We start from the raw sequence: 23,458 nt of genomic DNA, 5'->3' as shown, positions 1-23,458 counted from the left end.
TCCTTTCATTCCTATACCAAATAGTTACTGATGAATGGTAATCTAACCAAGGCATTGCTGAAGTATTACATATTCAGATCACAATACAAAGTCATGCGTGTTAGCTGTGGCGCAATTGGTAGCATGATTGTCTCTGACTCAGAACAGTTGTGGGTTCAAGTCACACTCCAGAAACTTAAACACAAAATCCAGGCTGACCCTGCACTCGGTGCTACTGTCATTTGGATAAGATGTTAAACCGCGGCCCTGTCTGTAGGGTTAAGATGTGTAAGTACATTGCCTCCAGACCACAGGTGAAATACAATATAACCTATTGAATTATGGTCTGAATGGTTAAGAATAGGTGAATTGGGAAATAGGTTAAATGTTCATGAAGATTAAGAAGAGGCTTGCTGTTACTTATGCTCGAAGGCACAGTAATTTTGATGTTACAAACTTCTTGGCTGCTTATTTCCTTTCAATATTGTAAAACCCAGAAGTAAAAAATATGAAATTTTTAAAAAGGAACAATTCCTCAACACAAAATCAGAAGACATTTGAAACTCAGTGATCCAATTGTCATGGGGATTCATACACACATAGGCCAACTTTCATTTCTCAAACTGGTTAAACACTTTTCATGGTAAGAGTTCTTTCACTACTCAATTGTTTGTAGGGTTAACTGAATGAATTCTTTCTTTTCACAAAAAGCAGGACAAATCCAATCCGGCCAATTACCGCCCCATCAGTCTACTCTCAATCATCAGCAAAGTGATGGAAGGTGTCGTCGACAGTGCTATCAAGCGGCACTTACTCACCAATAACCTGCTCACTGATGCTCAGTTTGGGTTCCGCCAGCTCCACTCGGCTCCAGACCTCATTACAGCCTTGGTCCAAACATGGACAAAAGAGCTGAATTCCAGAGGTGAGGTGAGAGTGACTGCCCTTGACATCAAGGCAGCATTTGACCGAGTGTGGCACCAAGGAGCCCTAGTAAAATTGAAGTCAATAGGAATCAGGGGGAAAACTCTCCAGTGGCTGGAGTCAAACCTAGCACAAAGGAAGATGGTAGTGGTTGTTGGAGGCCAATCATCTCAGCCCCAGGGCATTGCTGCAGGGGTTCCTCAGGGCAGTGTCCTAGGCCCAACCATCTTCAGCTGCTTCATCAATGACCTTCCCTCCATCATAAGGTCAGAAATGGGGATGTTCGCTGATGACTGCACAGTGTTCAGTTCCATTTGCAACCCCTCAAATAATGAAGCAGTCCAAGCCCGCATGCAGCAAGACCTGGACAACATCCAGGCTTGGGCTGATAAGTGGCAAGTAACATTCGCGCCAGACAAGTGCCAGGCAATGACCATCTCCAACAAGAGAGAGTCTAACCATCTCCCCTTGACATTCAACGGCATTACCATTGCCGAATTCCCCACCATCAACATCCTGGGGGTCACCATTGACCAGAAGCTTATCTGGACCAGCCATATAAATACTGTGGCGACAAGAGCAGGTCAGAGGCTGGGAATTATGTGGTGAGTGACTCACCTCCTAACTCCCCAAAGCCATTCCACCATCTACAAGGCACAAGTCAGGAGTGTGATGGAATACTCTCCACTTGCCTGGATGAATGCAGCTCCAACAACATTCCAGAAGCTCGACACCATCCAGGACAAAGCAGCCCGCTTGATTGGCACCCCATCCACCACCCTAAACATCCACTCCCTTCACCACCGGCGCACTGTGGCTGCAGTGTGTACCATCCACAGGATGCACTGCAGCAACTCGCCAAGGCTTCTTCGACAGCACCTCCCAAACCCGTGACCTCTACCACCTAGAAAGACAAGAGCAGCAGGTACATGGGAACAACACCACCTACACATTCCCCTCCAAGTCACACACCATCCTGACTTGGAAATATATCGCCCCGTTCCTTCTTCGTCGCTGGGTCAAAATCCTGGAACTCCCTTCCTAACAGCACTGTGGGAGAACCTTCACCACACGGACTGCAGCGGTTCAAGAAGGCGGCTCACCACCACCTTCTCAAGGGCAATTAGGGATGGGCAATAAATGCCGGCATCACCAGTGATGCCCACATCTCATGAATGAATATATTTTAAAAATCTGCAAAATCTGTTAATGATTTCTCTAAGAGGTACTTGGAAAACCTTAAAAGACCTGTGCACTAAATGGGCAAGGTGTGAATGAGCAGCTATTCCAATTATCAAAGTTTGCAATGAAGACTAATCTTTTATGATGAACATTCCTTGGAAAGTTTTAAAGGTGACTATTGAGGAAAGGAATGGCTTTTGAGACCAGGGTTTCTGACATATAAATCAGAAATCTAAATATTTGTACATATGTGTACTCAACAGGTATTAGCAAGAAAATTTAGAAAAGTTAAGGAATCGACTAACTAATTGTTCATATCGGAAAATCCTGACATTATTTATATCTTAATGGTGAATCAATTCTCACTCTAACTGAAAAATAATGGGTATTTTAACTTTGGGTTTCTTTTTTATTCTGAGGGTTTGAAGTTGCTGTGATGTTAGTAAAAAAGAAACTCATTCACATATTTATATGAAATTTCTCTGTTCACTATTTTAATGTGTGTATTAACTGTTTAAAATGGAAGTTAACATCTTTTTTAAATTAGTGGCCAAATGAATTTCATGCAACTCTTTGGATAGTAACCTATTAGTACAAAAGCAAATTTCAAATACAACTTCACAGGACATTGAAGTCGGTGTCAAACTGGAACTCTGCTAAACTGCAAATAGCAACTGGGACTTCAATTTAAATACGACTATGGAAAGTGTTTGATGTCAGTCATAAAGATTTATTTTTTTTGGTGACCCAGGTGTCTGACAAGAATGCAAACCCATCACCATGTTTAATAGTCTGCAATTGAAGCTACTGAGAAATCTACACCCACCTGTAGGATTTCTCTTTAACCCATTTTAGGTGCAGACAATCCCCTGTAGGGACACATCCCACTTACCCAACTCCAGAGGGCTTAGAGTGGGGTTGGCAGAGCCAAGGCTTAGGGACCCTTAAATGTGCACAGGGATACTGTTCGAATTCAATCAGCGAAAACTCCACAATTTACCAGAGCTGTTGCCTGCTACTTGTCCAGCTTAGACCATCCTACGCATTGGGACATTGGCTTGCAGAGTTATCTGGAGCCAAGTGAGATGCATTCCCCATTGACGGGTCTCCCCCTCCAAGTTTCCATTAGTAAGCCATGATAGCTCTTCAATCATTAGTTGGAGTACTACAGACCTGCCTGGTTCAGGTATTAGATTAGTGAATCTCACAGACTTTGTGCTGAGTTTCCATTGCCAGGCATCTCTTTCTTGGAGCTACCTCAACCCCAAAAAGATCTTACTTACGACCTCCCCTCCCTTCAAAGAGAATAGTCGCTAGCTGGTCACTAGAAAACTAGCAAGCGTGGATTTGAGCCCTAGCTAGGGGGACAGCTCCTGCAGCACAATGAGCAGCACATTCACCACAAGGTGTGTGATTGGATTGCCACCTTCCTCCTGAACACAGCATGAAACACAATGGGCCAGGAATTGCTCCCGAAATAAAGGAGGAGATCAACAGCGCTCTCCATTTTTAATGGAGAATCGAAGGAGCAAGTTCCCACGTTTGCACATGGGCACTAAAATGCGGAAATCGTGAACTTGCTCCTATTGGTTCGCTGGCGATTTGACAGCAGCGAGTTAAAGGGCCATCGCACACTACAATCATTGAAATCGTTAAAAAACTAATTACGCCACCAAAAGTTAAACTTAAAAATACCAAGTCTAAACTAAGTTTTAAAAGCGCAGTTAGTCTTATTGACTGCAAAACAACTAAAAATTAAATTTTAAAAATGTGGTGTCTCATATTAGTCCTTATTTTAATAGCTTTTAGTCATTAAAAGAAATTTTTTTAAATTAAAAAAAATTTTTTTTAAACTTTTCCCTCTGTCTCTTTAATTTAATTCAATTATTTCTTTGGCTTTTTCTAAAAAATATATATTTTGATTTACAATGATTTCCAGAATACTAACTTAAAATGAATGAACTTTGCTTGCCTGCTTCTGGGCTTGCCTTCTCGTCCTAACAGATTTTGTGGGCATGTCTTCTATTCTCACAGATTGTTCCATGCGCATCAACTTACCCTGTTCAGAGGCTGAGTTGATAGCGCACAATTCTTTAAAAGTTAAAAATCACGCAATCGATGCCACAGAGCCCGCAGTAAATACATTTGTTAATTTAATTCGCATGAGCTGCAGCGATCGTTGCCATGTCGCTCTGGGCAAGTACCGGCCCAATATAATCTATTGAATGGTGGTCACTTGGTTGAAGGTGCAGGGCTTCAACAGCAGCTGCTTGTCTCTCTGCAACCCAGTCATGGTAGGGACTGAACTCTGGATATACGAGCACATGTTCTCATACTCAACCTCCAAGTAACACTCTCCAGTAACTGTCATCCCAAGTTACAAGATTTCCTCATTGGCTATAAGATGGCTTTCAATGTGGCGAAAGGACCTACACAGGGCAGCCTTGTATCATGTCAGCCATATTACCATTTAACACGTTAAAGTCCAACGGCTTGTATCAGGCTTACTCATCACCAACTGCTTAATCCAGGTCCTCATATGAGGGCTTTAGGAAAGAGAGGTGCCTACTGTGAGGCTGAAACCTCTCCAGAGTACTCAGTGACTTGTCAATGTTGACCAGAGCCCACTCCTGCATCCACCCCCCTACCACTCTGCGGCTGCTTAAAATTTATCAAACGAAACTTATGGAAGAACGGTGGATAACTGAAGGTGCATTTACACAATGATAGCGGGGCTTCACACCAACTCTACATTAAAAGAACAAACAAACAAACTCGGATTGATATAACAACTTTCAGGTCCTCAGGACATTCCAAAGCAGTTCACAGTCAATTAATTACTTTTAAAGTGTAGTCACTGTTGTAATGTTTTGTAAATGCACATTGCGAGGGAGCAACAAGGCTAAGCCTCAGTTAGTGGTTTTAAATTGAGCAGTTTCTGGAAATTAGCCAATTTTCCTGGTCCTCTCTGTCCTGGTGCTGGACATGTGCAGTGCACCTAAAGAGCGTTGCGCCCATCCAGACCCAGCTTCAGCCAAGTTTGGCCTATCAGACTATCAGGCTAGCTGCTCAGAGAGCTTCGAGAGCAGCAGCAGAATGCCCAAGGCCCATAGACTGGCGGATGAAAATTACATTTATATGTTGTTTATGTTCAGCTGCATGTGCATTTGATTTTCTTCTCCCCATCCAGCAAATCTTCAGGCGTAGGGGCTTTTTGGCTACTGTTCTCTGGCAGATGACCTGGTGAACTGAATGCCTTTCCAGTCAGATAAACTATTCTGTTCCAACAATTTTGTGAACATTTCAATTTGCCAAACCAATCATCCTTTGGGGAGATTTGTATCGCATCAGTTTGAAGGCGATAAATTCCCTGGAACTGATGGCCTACATCCTAGTCTTAAAAAGGGTGGCTAAAGAGATAGAGAATGCATTAGTTTTGATCTTCCAGAATTCCCTAGATTCTAGAACGGACCCCATGGATTGGAAGGTAGCAAATATAACCCCGCTATTCAAGAAAGGAGGGAGAGAGAAGGTAGGGAACTGTAGGCCAGTTTGCCTGACATCAGTAGTAGGGAAAATACTAGACTCTATTATTAACAACATAGTAACAGGTTACTTAGAAAATCATAATAGGATTAGGCAGAGTCAACACGATTGTATGAAAGGGAAATCGTGTTTCACAAATCTATTAGAGTTTTTTGAAGGTGTAATTAGCAGGATAAGGTGAAACAAGTGGATGTAGTATATTTAGAATTTCAAAAGGCATTTGAGAAGGGGCCACACAAGAGGTTGTTACACAAGATTAGGGCTCATGGGATTGGGGGTAATATATTAGCATGGATTGAGGATTGGTTAACAGACAGAAAACAGAGAAGGAATAAACGGGTCATTTTCGGGTTGGCAGGTTGTAACTAGTGAGGTGCCACAAAGATCAGTGCTTGGGCCTCAGCTGTTTACAATATATATGAATGACTTAGATGAGGGGCCCGAGTGTAATGTATCCAAGTTTGCTGGCAATACAAAGCTAGGTGGGAATGTAAGCTGTGAGGAGGACGCAAAGAGGTTGCAAAGGGATATAGACAGGTTAAGTGAGTGGGCGAGAAGTTGGTAGATGGAGTATAATGGGGGAAAATATGAAATTATCCACTTTGGTAGGAAGAATAGAAAAGCAGAATATATTTTAAAAGGTGAGACACTAAGAAATGTGGAGTGGGACAGGCTGGATTACTCTTGCAGAGAGCTGGCGTGGGCTCAATCGGCCGAATGGCCTCCTTCTGCGCCGTAACCATTATATGATTCTATGAATCATAGAAAGTTAACCTGCAGATACAGCAAGCAATGAGGAAGGCAAATGATATGTTAGCCTTTATTGCAAGGGGGTTGAAGTACACGAGTAAGGAAGTCTTGCTGCAATTATATAGGGCTTTGGTGAGACCACACCTGGAATGCTGTGTACAGTTTTGGTTTCCTTACCTAAGGAAGGATATACTTGCCTTAGAGGGGGTGCAACAAAGGTTCACTAGATTGATTCCTGGGATGAGAGGGTTGTCCTATGAGGAGAGATTGAGTAGAATGGGTCGATATTCTCTGGAGTTTAGAAGAATGAGAGGTGATCTCATTGTAACATGCAAGATTCTGAGGGGGCCTGACAGGGTAGATGCTGAGAAGCTGTTTCCCCTGGCTGGAGAGTCTAGAACCAGGCATCATAGTTTCAAGATAAGGGGTCAGCCATTTAGGACTGAGATGAGGAAAAATTTCTTCACTCTGAGGGTTGTGAATCTTTGGAATTCTCTACCCAGAGGGCTGTGGATGCTCAGTTATTGAGTATATTCAAGGCTGAGATCGATAGATTTTCGGACTCTAAGGGAATCAAGGGATATGGGGGTTGGGCGGGAAAGTGGAGTTGAGGTCGAAGATCAGCTATGATCTTATTGAATGGTGGAGCAGTCTTGAGGGGCCATATGGCCTACTCCTGCTCCTATTTCTTATGTTCTTATGATTCAAATCTCAGAAGCAAGAAGATGGTGTATTAACTTATTGTGCCAGTCAGACACATTTATTGAATTTGATTGATAGATCATACACTTTTTAATAATGGAGATTAAATAGTACCTAATTGTCATTTGTCAATCTTCAGAAGATGATAGATGTTTGAGCTATTGTGTATATATTTATCAGTCCTTTCAGTGTCTTGTTAAGTAATTTTAAAGATCACATTTTTTATTCTTTTATTGAAAGATACAAATGTGCTCAACAAATATTGAATATTCAAAATTCAAAATTATCTACTTGCCATCACCTTGAAGGCACTTCAAACTGTACATTATACAGTAAATTTTCTTGCCTTACCACAGCACTGCAGTGTTTATACCATTATTGCACCCATATTATTGAATAGCTAGAATCATCTTATCTTTGTAGTTTTGGTCCTCATATACATTTTAACTATAAACGCTGTTGTGTTCACTATTGGTCAGAATGGTAATTGGAAACTTCAATCAAATTATTGTCTGGATCTCTGAAGTAGACTGAGGTGATAGGACCCACTGCACCAGTTCGCTCAATAGGACCTTCTTCAATCTGAACTCCACATATCTGTATACAAAACATCAAGAACCACTGGGGGTCATTATCATCATCATTAAGAAGCCACAATAGGACAATGACAAACACAGCAGAATGTTCATTATCTAAGCTGCTCATTAAGTGAATTCACATCTCACTTCCTATAAATTTGTATTCAATTTGATATATAGGATGAGTAGAAGTGAGAATATTAGAAACAAGGCTCAAACCTGTACAATTACAACTACTGAAGAACTTTCATCTTCGTATAGCATAAGCATCATAAAATTAAATCATGTTTGTCACAGCAAAATTTCATTATATCAGGAATAATATTTGGTAGGCTTCCTGCTTTCACCGGGACTTTGAAACACTTCACTATCATTGGACATTTATCATGAGTGATTCTGCAACATGTCCACATTGACAGAACAGTAAAATGGTGAACTTTTCAGTGTGTTACTTCTATTCCTATTAGAGCTTCCAAAACCAAACAAGAACAGCTCAGTGGTTCGGATAGGGTAGGATTGTAACTTTATTTCTGATGTTTGCTTTCCTGCTGATGACAATTCATTGCACACCTTACTAACTAATGCCTCCACCTCATAAGAGGCAGATAAGTGAAAAAAAAAGATTTCTAATTTAAAAACAAGACTTTTGCTGTTTGGTTTACATTATCAAAATCTCTGGAGTGTTCACTCAAAAAACAGCACACACAAGAACTCTAGCTCCTGATTTGCTGAGTGGATTTCATGGTAAAGGAAACATTCTCCCAAATATCTGTACTTATAACTATTTAACATTTTAAAGCATCTCCTAGAGACTTTGAGTAATCAGGTTCTCCTATGTCAGAATGGGTTTCCTTCACACACATTAAATACTGTTTGACTAACCTTAAGATGTTCAATCACTCTACTGACTGGTGTGTTTGTAATCAAACAAAGATCTATGGATCCTGCTGTAGGTTTGTGCGCTTTTGGCTCAAATTCCTTCCCAATTTCATGCAAGTTGAATTTCTGATTCCCAAAGCAGAGTGCTTTGCGGTTGCCCTGTTGTAAGAGGTGCATCATCATACAGATATATTTACCAGCATTCTTGAAAAAACATTTTCTTTTAATCTTTTCAGAGAAAAAGGTGTCAACCTTGTCTCAACGGTAGCACTCTCGCCAGTCATAAGGTTGTGGGTTCAAGTCATATTCCAGGTACTTGAGCACATAATGTAGCCAGGCACTTTCAATGCAGTACTGAGGGAGTGCTGTACTGTTGGGTGGTGCCGACTTTCGGATGAGACGTTAAACTAAGGCCCTGTCTTCCCTCTCAGGTAGTCAGTAAAGATCTTATGGCACAATTCCAAGAAGCGCAGGGGAGTTCTCCTGGTGTCTTGGCCAACATTGATCCCTCAACCAACACCTAAAACAGATCATTTGGTCATCTATTTCATTGCTGTTTGTGAGACCTTGCTGTGTGCAAAATGGCTGCCACGCTTCCTACATTACAAAGGTAACTATGGTGACCTGATGATTGGGAGGGTTTTAGAAGCAGCAAAGAACGACCAAGAAATTGATAGAGAGGGAGAAAATTGAATACGAGAGTAAACTAGCAAGAAATATAAAAACAGATTGTAAGAGCTTCTACAAGTATATAAATAGGAAGAGATTAGCGAAAATAAATGAGGGTCTCTTAGAGACAGAGACAGGAGAAATTATAATGGGGAATAAGGAAATGGCAGAGACGTTAAACAAATATTTTGTATCTGTCTTCACAGTAGAAGACACAAAAAACATACCAGAAATAGTGGGGAACCAAGTGTTTAATGAAAGTGAGGAACTTAAAGTAATTAAGATTAGTAAAGAAAAAGTACTGGAGAAATTAATGGGACTAACAGCCGACAAATACCCTGGACTTGATGACCTACATCTTAGGGTTTTAAAAGAGGTGCTGCATAGATAGTGGATGCATTAGTTTTGATCTTCTAAAATCTAGGGAATTCTGGAACGGTCCCTGGGGATTGGAAGGTAGCAAATGTAACCCCATCATTCAAGCAAGGAAGGAGAGAGAAAACAGGCAACTATAGGCCAGTTAGCCTGACATCAGTAGTAGGGAAAATGCTAGAATCTATTATTAAGGACGTAGTAACAGGGTACTTAGAAAATCATAATATGATTAGGCAGAGTCAACATGGTTTTACGAAAGGGAAATCATGTTTGACGAATCTATTAGAGTTTTTTGGGGGTATAACCAGCAGGATAGATAAGGGGATGTGGTACATTTGGAATTTCAAAAGGCATTCGATAAGGTGCCACACAAGAGGTTGTTACACAAGATTAGAGCTCATGGGGTTGAGGGTAATATATTAGCGTGGATTGAGGATTGGTTAACGGACAGAAAAGAGAGTAGGAATAAACGGGTCATTTTCGCGTTGGCAGGTTATAATTAGTGGGGTACCGCAAGGATCAGTGCTTGGGCCTCAGCTGTTTACAATATATAATCAATGACTTAGATATGGGGACCGAATGTAACGTATCCAAGTTTGCTGATAATACAAAGCTAGGTGGGAAAGTAAGCTGTGAGGAGGGCGCAAAGAGGCTGCAAAGGGATATAGACAAATTAAGTGAGTGGGAAATACGTTGGCAGATGGAGTATGTGGGGAAATTTGAAATTATCCATCTTGGTAGGAAGAAAAGAAAAGCAGAATATTTTTTAAAAGGTGAGACACTAAGAAATGTTGGTAGTCAGAGATATTTAGGTGTCCTTGTACAAGAATCACAGAAAGTTAACATGCAGGTACAGCAAACAATTAGGAAGGCAAATGGTATGTTAGCCTTTATTGCAAGAGGATTGGAGTATAAGAGTAAGGAGATCTTGCTGCAATTATGTAGGGCTCTGGTGAGACCACACCAGGTGTACTGTGTACAGTTTTGGGCTCCTTACGTAAGGAAGGATATACTTGCCCTAGATTGATTCCTGGAATGAGAGGGTTGTCCAATAGGGAGAGATTGTGTAGAATGGGTCTATATTCTCTGGAATTTAGAAGAATGAGAGATGATCTCATTGAAACATATAAAATTCTGAGAGGGCTTGACAGGGTAGATGCTGAGAGGCTGTTTCCCCTGGCTGGAGAGTCTAGAACCAGGGGTTATAGTCTCAAGTTAAGGGGTCGACTATTTAGGACTGAGATGAGGAAAAATTTCTTCACTCAGAGGGTTATGAGTCTTTGGAATTCTCTCTTCCATAGGGCTGCGGATGCTCAGTTGTTGAATATATTGAAGACTGAGATCGATAGATTTTTGGACACTAAGGGAAACAAGGGATATGGCGATAGGGTGGGAAAGTGGAGTTGAGATAGATCAGCCATGATGTTATTGAATGGGAGAGCAAGCACGAGGGGTCGTATGGATTACTCCTGCTCCTATTTCTTATGACTACATTTCAAAAGTACTTCATTGGTTGTAAACGCTTTGGGATGACCTGAGGTCATGAAAGTTTCTTTCTTTCTTTGAATGAAGGTTTGTCATGGGAAATACAGAGATGCAGGAAAGCAGACGTAACGTACGCAAATATGTAGACATTTATTTTAGCGTTGTCTCTGATGTCAGGGAAAGATTTGGAGCATTGCTTTGAGATTGATGCCTGCATTTAAGCCCCAGAAAGACATGATTGGAGATGGGAGACTGGTTTAGGGAGTGGATGCATATATGCACTATAAATTGCTAGCTATAATTAAAGTTTTCAGGATTATTAAGGGAACTAACTGTTGATTCAGACAGATTGTTCACGATAGTAATGTACAAATGGCAGGGGACACAAGTTCGAACTAAATTAGGAGTAAGATATCACACAGTTGTGATATAAGTTGGCAGGAAGTATTATTGAAGCATACAATATAGGGGTAATTTTAAATTTACTCGCCAGGCGGGAAAGCCAAAGGATCGGGTTGCATGCTGGTTTGACACCCCGCCCAATATTACTCTCCACTGACTTTAATGGAAAGTAAAATTGGACGGGGTGTAAAACCATTGTTACTCCCGATCCTGTCGGGCGGGTTGGGTTAAAAGTGCCTCCTATAAATGAGTTCAAGAGACAATTAGATGAATTTCTGAAGAGACAATGGTTGGAGGGCTATGGTGCAAAGGTGGAGAACTGCGACTTGCCTATGAAAAAGGGTCGGGCTTGCTGAACATTTTCCTGCTTCTAAAAGCTCTTATGTTCATATAATAATATTGAAACATTGAGGATTAGAAAGTTCCAAAATAATTATTTTTGTGTATCTTTTCAGAAACAAAATGTACACAGAACGTTCAGTACTCATAGGATTAATATATAAATATTATTACCATGAAGCTCGGTATTGGCAGAAATAATGTTGCTGAATATCTGCGATCCTGCTTCGCTGCTGTAACTAGGGCAGAGTGGGAATTGTGCGGAGTTGGTGGGCTGGGAGACAGACCATACAAGAACTTTCAGAGTCAGGTCATTTACATAAAATAGGCAGGTGCCCGGGAGCGGGAGGGAGTGGAGGGCAGCGATTTCCTGCTGGATGTGGCCAAAGCCAACAGGACCCGCTTAAAAGATCAACAGAGTGAAATCAACCCACTTTATAACAGGGCCCATTTTAATTTGGCTGTCTTTTATCTTCTGGAGTGTTCCAGTGCATGACCCTGGCCTGGAACACTCCTGTGGACCCCACTTACACTATTTCATTGAACGAGATGCTGATATCGAGTTCATTTGGGACAGAAGAGGCACAGGCATTGGGAAGTCCAGTGGATGACGACACCTCCTTTTTAGACATCAGGGTTCCAGGGGCAGATGGAACTTCTGCCTGTCCCCAACCCCAGTGGGAACTCCCTCTCCATGGTCTTCGGAGCAGAAACTCTATTTTCCCAGATCTTGCCCAATGCCCATCACCACCAGTCATTGTCTGCCCAGTAATCTGTTGCAGGTTTGCCGCTGGCTCCAAGGAAATTCAGGGCCGCTGCATTTTTTTCAAGTTAGTAAGAAATTCAACCAGAGAGCACCAAATATGAATGACACAGTTGCAGTCTATCAGAGGAAGGCTAACAACAGTTTGCTACCAAGCAATGGAAAGGAGCACTGCATGGAACTATGTAAGGAATCTTACAACACCAGGTTATAATCCAACAGTTTTATTTGAAAATCACAAGCTTTCGGAGCTTACCTCCTTCGTCAGGTGAGTGAGTGACGAAGGAGGTAAGCTCCGAAAGCTTGTGATTTTCAAATAAAACTGTTGGACTATAACCTGGTGTTGTAAGATTCCTTACATTTGTCCACCCCAGTCCATCACCAGCATCTCCACATCAATGCATGGAACTAAAAATCAGGAAGTCCATATTTAGGGGGATCTATGAACAACTGTGACTGGTTGTCTCACTTCACCTTAACCTTGTCTTCAGCCAGCCACAGAAAAACATTGACAGAAACCAGCTCCTGACAGGGGAAAGTCCTATAATGAGAAATTGTATCAACACTGGGGAGGGGTAAGAAAATAATTACTACAAATAATGTATATACAGCTTTTTTAATTGACAAGCCTAGATGAAGGACCAAGGCCCACAATGCAGGAGACCATCAACATTGAAAAGACTAGTTTAGTAGTTATTAGATGAAACCTAGCTTGAGATTTAAAAGCTCGAGAGTGCTAGGAGGAAGGGATTCCATAGTATTGAGGTACTAGAAAAGAATGATGAACAAGAGGAGAAATTACAAAGAAGCACTGACCATAATCATATCGATAGAAACAAGAAAAATTGCAAAAAAAAATGGGAGAGTGTGTGCGCTTGAGAAAAAGAGAGGGAAAGCGAGAGGTTGAAGGCTAGATTCTAGAGAAGGATCACCTACCATATAACATAGGAACAGGAGTAGGCCATTCAGTCCCACGAGGCTGTTGCGCCATTCAATTAGATCATGGCTGATCTCTATCTTAACTCCATCTACCCACCTTGGTTCCATAACCCTTAATACTCTGGCCTAACAAAAATATTTCCAAGAGAGAACTGTTAGACTAGCCTCCCTAAATTTGGAAAAAGTTTTCAATTCTGGATATATTTGACTTTAGAAAGAGTCAAGAGTTGTTATGGGGAAATCTAGTGTTTGTACAAAAAAAGGGAAACTGAGTAAAGATGAAGAAGTGTGATTTTACCTTGAAAGTGACAACTTCCATCCCTAAAGTTTGAGAGTAGAACGCCACAGTAACCTCAATGTTCTTTACTGTCAGAACGAGGTGATCCAATCCTTTGATCTGGACTGGTGAGGTAGTGTTTTTCTGAGTGAACTGGATCAAGCTCTATAAAATATATATATTAAAAAGAAATTTACAAACTTGCTTTGGTAAAGCTGTGCTTCAGTATACCATTTCCCACCTTAGATACGGAGAATAAGTTGGCCTGTACAGTAGCTATGTTCAATTACTCTAAGCATCCTTGTGACAGTGGGGGCTAAATTGGGCCGGATAGCACCCGTTGTGTAGGTGCTACGCGGAATCCAAAGCCCCGAAAATGGCGCCGAGATGTGTGCGCACGCTTTCGGCATGACATGCACAGGACGCCATATTGGTAAAGGCGTTTGCGCACGTGCATCTAACGAACGCTGGCAGCATGTGAAGTGGGGAGATTATGACCTAAATCATAGAATCATAAAATAATATAGCACAGAGGGAGGCCATTTGGTCCATCGTGCCTGTGCCGGCTCTTTGGTAGAGCTATCCAATTAGTCCCTACTACTTTTTCCCGATAGCCCTGCAAATTTTTTTCCTTCAAGTATAAACCTTTTGAAAGTTACAACTGAACCTGCTTCCACCACCCGTAGGCAGTGCATTCCAGATCATAACAACTCGCTGCTTAAAAAATGTTTTCCTCATGTCGCCTCTGGTTCTTTTACCAATCACGTTAACTCGGCGTCCTCTGGTTACCAACCCTTCTGCTAATGGAAACAGTTTCTCCTTATTTACTGTCAAAATCTTTCATGATTTTGAACACCTCTATCAAATCTCCCCTAAACCCTCTCTGTTCTAAGGAGAACAACCCCAGTTTCTCCAGTCTCTCCACATAACTGAAGTTTTTCATCCCTGGTACTATTGTTGTAAATCTCCTCTGCACCCTCTCTAGGGCCTTGATGTCCTTCCTAAAGTGTGATGCCCAGCATCATGAAAGTGCATCCCCATTTTTCAATAATGTTGTCTTCAAATGCAGCTAGTAAGTCTCAGTGTACAACGCTAATTTAAAGGGAACGCTGCTGTATTGGAACTCCACGCTCCAGCCAATGCACTGTCTTAACCTTGAATAGCTGAACAGGTCGTAAATGGCATGGAGGACCCCCCCTCCCCCCACTCACCCCACCAGTGCTATTTAAAGGGATCATGCAGGATTTACAGGTTACTTGCTGGATTATTGCTTCTGGCTGCTGATGCATTTGTACCTGTTTTTGGAGCTGTCCTATACTTGAATACTGGGACTAGGGGACATAGCCTCAAAATTAGAGCCACGACTTTCAAGAGTGAAGTTAGGAAACACTTTTACACGTAAAGGGTAGAAGTTTGGATCTCTCTTCTGCAAACTGCAACTGATGCTAGCTCAATTGTTAATTTTAGTCTGAGATTGATAGATTTTTCTTAACCAAAGGTATTAAGGGATATGAGGCTAAGGCAGGTATATGGAGTTAAGTCACAGATGAACCATGATCTCACTGAATGGAGGAACAGGCAGGAGGGGCGAAATGGCCTATTCCTGTTCCTATCTTTTTATGTTCTAATAATAAAGTTTCAATACTCTACAGGGAGTGGGCTGGCTAGCTGACGGCAACAGCAAGGGCACTGGCGGAGTGGCAGGGGTGGGACAGGGATACTGTCATTCTGCAGGTTCATGTTCCATGACGCTACTGCCACTTGCTGCCTCCTGTTATGCACCACCTTCTCCTGCAAGAGAGCAGGACATGTGTCGGTGAATGTCCTGCAAGATGTTTGGGAGATGTGGCTGTCATGGTTGAACAGCTGCCGGTGTGTGTGACCTGTGAGTTGTGGGTGTGCAGCTTGCAACAGTGGTAATGTGTGTGGGTGAGATGAAGCATCTAATTGAAAGAGTTGAGTACTGGTTGAAAGAGTTAGTTGGTAGGTGGGTGACAGGAGGTGTAGTGCATGGAGCAGTGGGTGTGGCTAGTGGTGCAGTTGGTAGGATATGCCACTTGACGGTTGAACTCACACACCTGACCACTGATGTCAAAGCACTGAACTGCATCCATGCTCGTGGTGCCACGCTCCTGGCATTGACCTCGTCCCCTACTGCCTCCCATTGCCTAGGGTGCACATGTCTTTAAGAGGTGCAGGCTGCCTTTAAGTGGTACTAGCCACTCCCGATATCTGGGTCCCCTGCTGGTGAGCAGCCACCCAACAGCCCAGGTATCGCTGGTTGCATGCAGGAATTACTGGAAGCACCAAGCAGCATAAATGTTACATGCTGCCTGCATCTCGACGACCGGGCATGGGTTAAACATGCACCACGATCCCAGCGCCCGTTTTCGGGGGTTAACCAATTTAACCCCCAGTGAGTTTTGAATCTTCAGGAACCCACTGCCCAAACTGCTGTTAAGTGAAGTAATGTAGAGCAAAAGATTTAGCTATGGAGCAGGGAACTGAACTGAGGTTTGAATCCCAGCTTTGGATACAGCATATCCATTATAAACCTCACTGTCCAGCAGTGAAACAAAACTGTTATGATCTGGTTAAACTCTTTCATAACAAAGCTGCCCTAATAAGTGTAGAAGGATTTAGGTCCATGTGAAGGAAAGCGACCGTGTGACAGAAAGCAAACCAGGAAATGGGTCAGCTGCAGCCAAAGGGCACACCATGTGGATGTGAGCGTTTGTAAGACAGGGCGAATCCAGCAGCAATTCAGCTGGAGATAAAGCAGAGAGAATATGGGCTCGATTTTAAAGGGGGAGGGGGGGAAACGGGTGCGGGTATGGTTCGCATGAGCTCGGAAGAGAGTGGCACACCAGGGGAGTCCGCGGACGTGGAGGCCTGGTCGATCTTAACGGCTGGGCCTCCTTGCGTGAATTCTCCTGGAGACCCCCCGAACCTGGCCAGAAGGAGGGACATCAAGTATCCACGGTGGGGGGGAAGGGGAAGGGGGGCAAGAGCCCTCCAAACATATGGCCAAAAGGCAGTGGGAGGCAGCGGGGGACGAAGTCAATGCCAGATGCACAGCACCACGAACATGGATGTTGAGCAGGAAGAAGTTCAATGCTTTGACACGAGTGATCAAGGTGAGTGAGGTCCACTGTAAAGTGGCATCTCCTACCAACTACACCACTTGCCGCATCCACTGCTCCATGCACTACACCCCCATACCAACAAACTCTTTCCATCAGTAAACAATTCTCCCAATCAGATGCTTCCTCTCACCCTTACACATTACCACTGTTTCAAGCCACCCACCCACAACTCACAGGCCACACACGCTGGCAGCTATTTAACTATGACAGGCACATTACCCAGACACACGTCCCGCTTTCTTGCAGAAGAAGGTGGCACATAACATGAGGCAGCAAGTGGCAGTGGAATTTAGCCCCTCGAGCATGTTCTGCCACTCCATGAGATCATGCTGGACCTGTGACCTAACTCCATATATCTGCCTTAGCCCCATATCCCTTAATACCCTTGGTTCTCAGAAATCTATCAATCGAAGATTTAGAATTCACAATTGAGCTAACATCAATTGCCGTTTGCAGAAGAGCATTCCAAACTTTTCCCACCCTTTGCATTTGGAAGTGTTTTCTAACTTCACTCCTGCACATCCTGGCTCTAAATGTTAGGCTATGTCCCCTTGTCCTAGTATTCAAGCATAGGAGACCTCCAAAAACAATTTTTTTAATTATTCGTTCATGGGATGTGGGCGTTGGTGGCGAGGCCGGCATTTATTGCCAATTCCTTGTTGCCCTTGAGAAGGTGGTGAAGAGCCGCCTTCTTGAACCGCCGCAGTCCGTGTGGTGAAGGTTCTCCCACAGTGCTGTTAGGAAGGGAGTTCCAGGATTTTGACCTAGCGACGATGAAGGAACGGCAATATATTTCCAAGTCAGGATGGCGTGTGACTTAGACGGGAACGTGCAGCTGGTGTTGTTCCCATGTGCCTGCTGCTCTTGTCATTCTAGGTGGTAGAGGTCGCGGGTTTGGGAGGTGCTGTCGAAGAAGCCTTGGCGAGTTGCTGCAGTACATCCTGTGGATGGTACACACTGCAGCCACAGTGCGCCGGTGGTGAAGGGATTGAATGTTTAGGGTGGTGGATGGGATGCCAATCAAGCGGGCTGCTTTGTCCTGGATGGTGTCGAGCTTCTTGAGTGTTGTTGGAGCTGCACTCATCCAGGCAAGTGGAGAGTATTCCATCACACTCCTGACTTGTGCCTTGTAGATGGTGGAAAGGCTTTGGGGAGTCAGGAGGTGAGTCACTCGTTGCAGAATACCCAGCCTCTGACCTGCTCTCGTAGCCACAATATTTATATGGCTGGTCCAGTTAAGTTTCTGGTCAATGGTGACCCCCAGGATGTTGATGGTGGGGGATTCGGCGATGGTAATGCCTTTGAATGTCAAGGGGAGGTGGTTAGACTCTCTCTTGTTGGAGATGGTCATTGCCTGGCACTTGCCTGGCGCGAATGTTAGTTGCCACTTATGAGCCCAAGCCTGGATGTTGTCCAGGTCTTGATGCATGCGGGCTGGGACTGCTTCATTATTTGAGGGGTTGCGAATGGAACTGAACACTGTGCAATCATCAGCGAACATCCCCATTACTGACCTTATGATGGAGGGAAGGTCATTGATGAAGCAGCTGAAGATGGTTGGGCCTAGGACACTGCCCTGAGGAACTCCTGCAGCAATGTCCTGGGGCTGAGATGATTGGCCTCCAACAACCACTACCATCTTCCTTTGTGCTAGGTATGACTCAAGCCACTGGAGAGTTTTCCCCCTGATTCCCATTGACTTCAATTTTAATGAGGGCTCCTTGGTGCCACACTCGGTCAAATGCTGCCTTGATGTCAAGGGCAGTCACTCTCACCTCACCTCTGTGAGGTATTAGAGGGGGCCTCAAGGAAGCAGGCTCACTGCTATTGTCCAGACAGCAACATCTGCACCCACACCTTGTAGCCCACTGATGTGGGGCAGAAGACTCAGGAGGTCCTACTGGTCAGTATCATCACACGTCAAATAGTCCCAATCAGCTCTTCCAAGCCCTACAACATTATCCTGCTAAAGGCATCTATAGAAGCAGTGGTGGCTGCCACTCCAGGGGCCAACAATATTTTCATAAACTCTTCCTGGAGCCTTGATGCTGCAGCAATCTTCTGTGCTGTCAGTTTCCAGTGTTCTGCAGGTCATGAAATACTTTCTGCAATAAATTGCAGATGCAGGTAGTGGATTCCTCCCACTGATCCATCTTCTGAACCGTGGAATGCGTGGAAACCATCTGCACTGCCTCCACATGAGATATAAGCTCCCTTATCATTAATCTTTTGAAGTCTGGGCCCTTGGGATTTGGGTCCACTGGCTGCTCAGCCAAGTGCAGTCATCATTCTCTCCAGTGCTCAGGGCTTCATCCTGCGTCAACCCTTCTGACTCACTAAGTAATCCCTTGTGAGTGTCTCTGTGCTGGTGCTTTCACGGGTAAGATGCCATGATGTAGTTGGTAATTAAGTGACTGGAATTGCTAATCTGAGAGTGTTGGTGGCTGTTTCACAGAAAGTGTGGTCAGAGTGGCTAGCCTCTCTCTGCACGGCATTCCGATGAAGTGAAAGTCAAAGAAGCTTGTTTAGCTGCACTGACAATGATACTACCCCCTGAAGAACTTGTTGCTGAGTGTGAGGGCATAGCAATTCTTTTAGAAGGCACATGAAGCTGAGAGGAATATTAATGAGCTTTGCCCTGCCTTCTTCAACCTTCAGCTGCCAGTTCACCTCCAACCTCACCCTCTCCACAGGCTCTCTTGTCTGTCTGCCCAGAGGTTAGACAAATTCCTTTTCCTGTAGACTTCAGATCTTCCATTGTGGTGGTCCTCTCCGGCACTGGTTGTAAGCCAGTTTTTCCAATGGAGGGAGAGAAGACCATCTATTTTCCTCCCTCCCTTGTTAAACCAACGAATGCAGTTCTTGATCTCCAAACGGCCCTGCATGGCCAATGAAGGTTCTGGGTGGAAATAGCGACCATTTCGTGGTGGTTTCACATTGACAGCCATTAGGACCACCCCATCACAAACCCGCTAACCAGAGGAGAATCCAGGCTGTTCCCTTGTTCTCTTCCACTCTCTCCGAGTAGCACAGGCCACTCCCAGTGCCCCTTCCTCACTCCTTTCCCACAGCCCAAGATTCTGACTTCTTTCCTTATTCAACAAACTCCCCTATGGCTCTATTGGTAAAACGTGACTCCAAACCCAGGAGTGGATTCCACTGCAAATAGAGTGGCCCCAATCCTGGATTTGCATTGTCAATGGTGACTTCATACCCGGGATTAGGATTACACTCACAACAGAGTGGCCTCAAACCCGGGATCGGGACCGAGGATTGTGTTGTCCCGGAGCCGGCGGGGCCGTGCTCTGATGTACAGGTGTGAAGAGCTCAGTAAAACCGCTCGGGCCAGGGTCGGATTTCTTTATGCTCAATATTTTTTATATTAAATTGAGATAAATTTACCTGACGGTAAACACCGTGACAACGGAATCCTGTGGAAAGCAAACTCTTTAAAAGCGCCATTTCCCCTAAGTTAAATTGCTGGAGCTCGGGGCTACTTCCTGAATCGAAACTGAATGTGACCGGATTTCCTCCAATATCAGAGCCGGGTTAGTCCCTGTATCTCGCGGCAGTGAAAAGTACTGAGGCGGGCGGCTCCCATTCCTTCCCCAAGCTCCAGGCTAAAGATCAATAAAAACTTTCCAGTTACCAACTTTGATTGCACTTTCACACACCTTGTTTCGTCAACTATCAGTTTACAGAACAATCCTCGCTTCTTCAGAAACCCTTTTGTTTCAATAGCAATACCTGTACAGAACTAGGTCTGAGAGCACATGGTACTTTAAATAGAATGAAGGGAAATCCAGAAGAAATCTAAAAAACGAATTCAGCGTTTGCCCCATAATGCCAGGTAATCTGGCACAAATGAAATGAAGTCAGTTTTTCCTATTTTTGGTGACTTATGAATTTTTATGACTTCCTAATCCATGGCTTGGTGCTAGCCTTGCCTCAATGGTAGCACTCTGGCCTCTGAGTCAGGAGGTCATGAGTTCAAGTCCCACTCCAGAGATTGCAGCTCATAATCTAGGCTGAACTTTGGTGCAGTACTGAGGGAGTGCTGCACTGTCAGAGGTGATGTCTTTTGGATGATGCAATAAACCAATGGCCTCTCAGGTGGCTGTAAAAGATCCCATAACTCTGTTTGAAGAAGATTAATTTAAACATCATTTCCTTCTCTTAAATTTGCTTTAGGTAATGAGATTACATTTACACTGTGGTAGGGTATCTGTAGTTCCTGGTAAGGGCATTGCTGGAGGTATCAGTTTTGAATTGAGAGAGAGCCAGCATGGATTTGTGAAAAGTTGGTCGTGCCTGATAAACCTGATTGAATTTTTTGAAGAGGTGACTAAAGTAGTGGTCAGGGGAATGTCAATGGATGTTATTTATATGGACTTCCAGAAGGCATTTGATAAAGTCCCACATAAGAGACTGTTAGCTAAGATAGAAGCCCATGGAATCGAGGGAACAGTACAGACTTGGTTAGGAAGTTGGCTGAGCAAAAGGCAACAGAGAGTAGGGATAATGGGTAGGTACTCACATTTGGCAGGATGTGACTAGTGGAGTCCCACAGGGATCTGTCTTGGGGCCTCAATTATCCACAATATTTATTAACGACTTAGATGAAGGCATAGAAAGTCTGATATCTAAGTTTGCCGATGACACAAAGATTGGTGGCATTGTAAGCAGTGTAGATGAAAACATAAAATTACAAAGGTATATTGATAGATTAGGTGAATGGGCAAAATTGTGGCAATTGGAATTCAATGTAGGCAAATGTGAGGTCATCCACTTTGGACCAAAAAAAGGATAGAACAGGGTACTTTCTAAATGGTAAAAAGTTAAAAACAGTGGATGTCTAAAGGGACTTCGGGGTTCAGGTACATAGATCATTGAAGTGTCATGAACAGTTGCAGAAAATAATCAAGAAGGCTAATTGAATGCTGGCCATTATATCTAGAGGACTAGAGTACAAGGGGGCAGCAGTTATGCTGCAGCTATACAAAACCCTGGTTGGACCGCACCTTGAGTATTGTGAGCAGTTCTGGGCACCGCACCTTCGGAAGGACGTATTGGCCTTGGAGGGAGTGCAGTGTAGGTTTACTAGAATGATACCCGGACTTCAAGGGTTAAGTTACGAGGTGAGATTACACAAATTGGGGTTGTATTCTCTAGAGTTTAGAAGGTTAAGGAGTGATCTGATTGAAGTTTATAAGATATTAAGGGGAACAGATAGGATAGATAGAGAGAAACTATTTTTGCTGGTTGGGGATTCTAGGAGTAGGGGGCACAGTCTAAAAATTAGAGCCAGACCTTTCAGGAGTGAGATTAGAAGGGTGGTAGAAGTTTGGAACTCTCTTCCACAAACGGCAATTGATGCTAGCTCAATTGCTAATTTTAAATCTGAGATAGATAGTTTTTTGGCAACCAAAGGTATTAAGGGATATGGGCCAAAGGCAGGTATATGGAGTTAGATCACAGATCAGCCATGATCTTATCAAATGGCGGTGCGGGCTCGAGGGGCTGAATGGCCTACTCCTGTTCCTATGTGCCTGTGTTCCTATGAATTCCCAGTGAAATGAAACATCCGAGCACTAATCTGACTCCTTGATTACACATGAATGTAGGTTGCCCGATGCCCGCCGTGATTCGGTAAGCAGCTCGTCAGTCATATTAAAATGGGAATTAAAATCTCCTGGGGATCATACTGGTGATGTCATGAGGGCTTCCTGCTCGCCCTGTCCCCCGCCTGTCCGATTCATGCCCAGAGTTAAAATCAGGCCTTTAAATCCCTGGTATGTGTGATAAACACTGTTTCGCCATTTCTTTTCATCTGCAATTTCTCAACTGCTCCAGTGTTAGGCGATAGTCTGTCCCTCAACTTGCTGAAAAACATCCTAAGGAGCTGTTTTCTAACCAAAATTTGATTTGCAATGTGGATCTGACCTTCAATGTGAACAGTAGGACCCAAGACATTCAGAAACTAATGGAAGAAAAAGTGTTTGTTAATCAATGAAAATGAATAGTGGAATTGTTAGAATGGCATAATTTTTTTTAAAAAAGAATAGTTAATCAAAATAAAAGAAAATGAATGAGGATAAAGGGATGATTGGGCAAACAAATGTAAACCCTTCATTTTATTTTACATTTTTAGTGGTTAATATTAAAATAAAGAACCCACTCCCATTATTTGAGTTGCTTTATTACTGTGATATTAGGCTTTGATTTAGTGTCGTAACTAGGAAGGAATGTCCCTGGACCTGATTTATGTGTAAAGGTTACATTTTTGTAATAACTCCATGCAAGGAGTGACTTTATTCTTTGGGAAGAAGTTCTGCTTTGTTCCTGTTTTTTGCCTTTTCACACACCAACAAGTACCTTAACCCTTTAGCTGCTTTAACTCAAGGTTATGGTTTCCCCTTAACATGACTATCCCTTTGAGAAAACTATAATTTAATTGCTTTTGTTGGATTAACAGAAAGCATTTATTTTTCTTAAATATTTTATGTTGAGGTGCTTTGTTGAA

General features: G+C 43.3%; 1 protein-coding gene across 1 annotated transcript; it reads right to left on the bottom strand.

Moving 5' to 3' along the window:
- Window positions 1-7,299: 7,299 nt before the first annotated feature.
- glod5 (glyoxalase domain containing 5) lies at window positions 7,300-20,465 on the bottom strand. The gene is made up of 4 exons (XM_067996993.1): window positions 20,338-20,465; window positions 13,811-13,954; window positions 8,544-8,699; window positions 7,300-7,680 (listed from the first exon to the last, which is right to left on the bottom strand). The coding sequence occupies exons 1-4, from the start codon at window positions 20,395-20,397 to the stop codon at window positions 7,552-7,554; spliced, it is 489 nt and encodes a 162-aa protein (XP_067853094.1). The 5' UTR covers window positions 20,398-20,465; the 3' UTR covers window positions 7,300-7,551.
- Window positions 20,466-23,458: the final 2,993 nt, after the last annotated feature.

This window comes from Heptranchias perlo, chromosome 15 (assembly GCF_035084215.1).
Source record: "Heptranchias perlo isolate sHepPer1 chromosome 15, sHepPer1.hap1, whole genome shotgun sequence".
Classification (NCBI taxonomy): domain Eukaryota; kingdom Metazoa; phylum Chordata; class Chondrichthyes; order Hexanchiformes; family Hexanchidae; genus Heptranchias; species Heptranchias perlo.
Note: the sequence above shows the minus strand (reverse complement) of the source record. Positions and strands in the feature narration are given on the sequence as shown.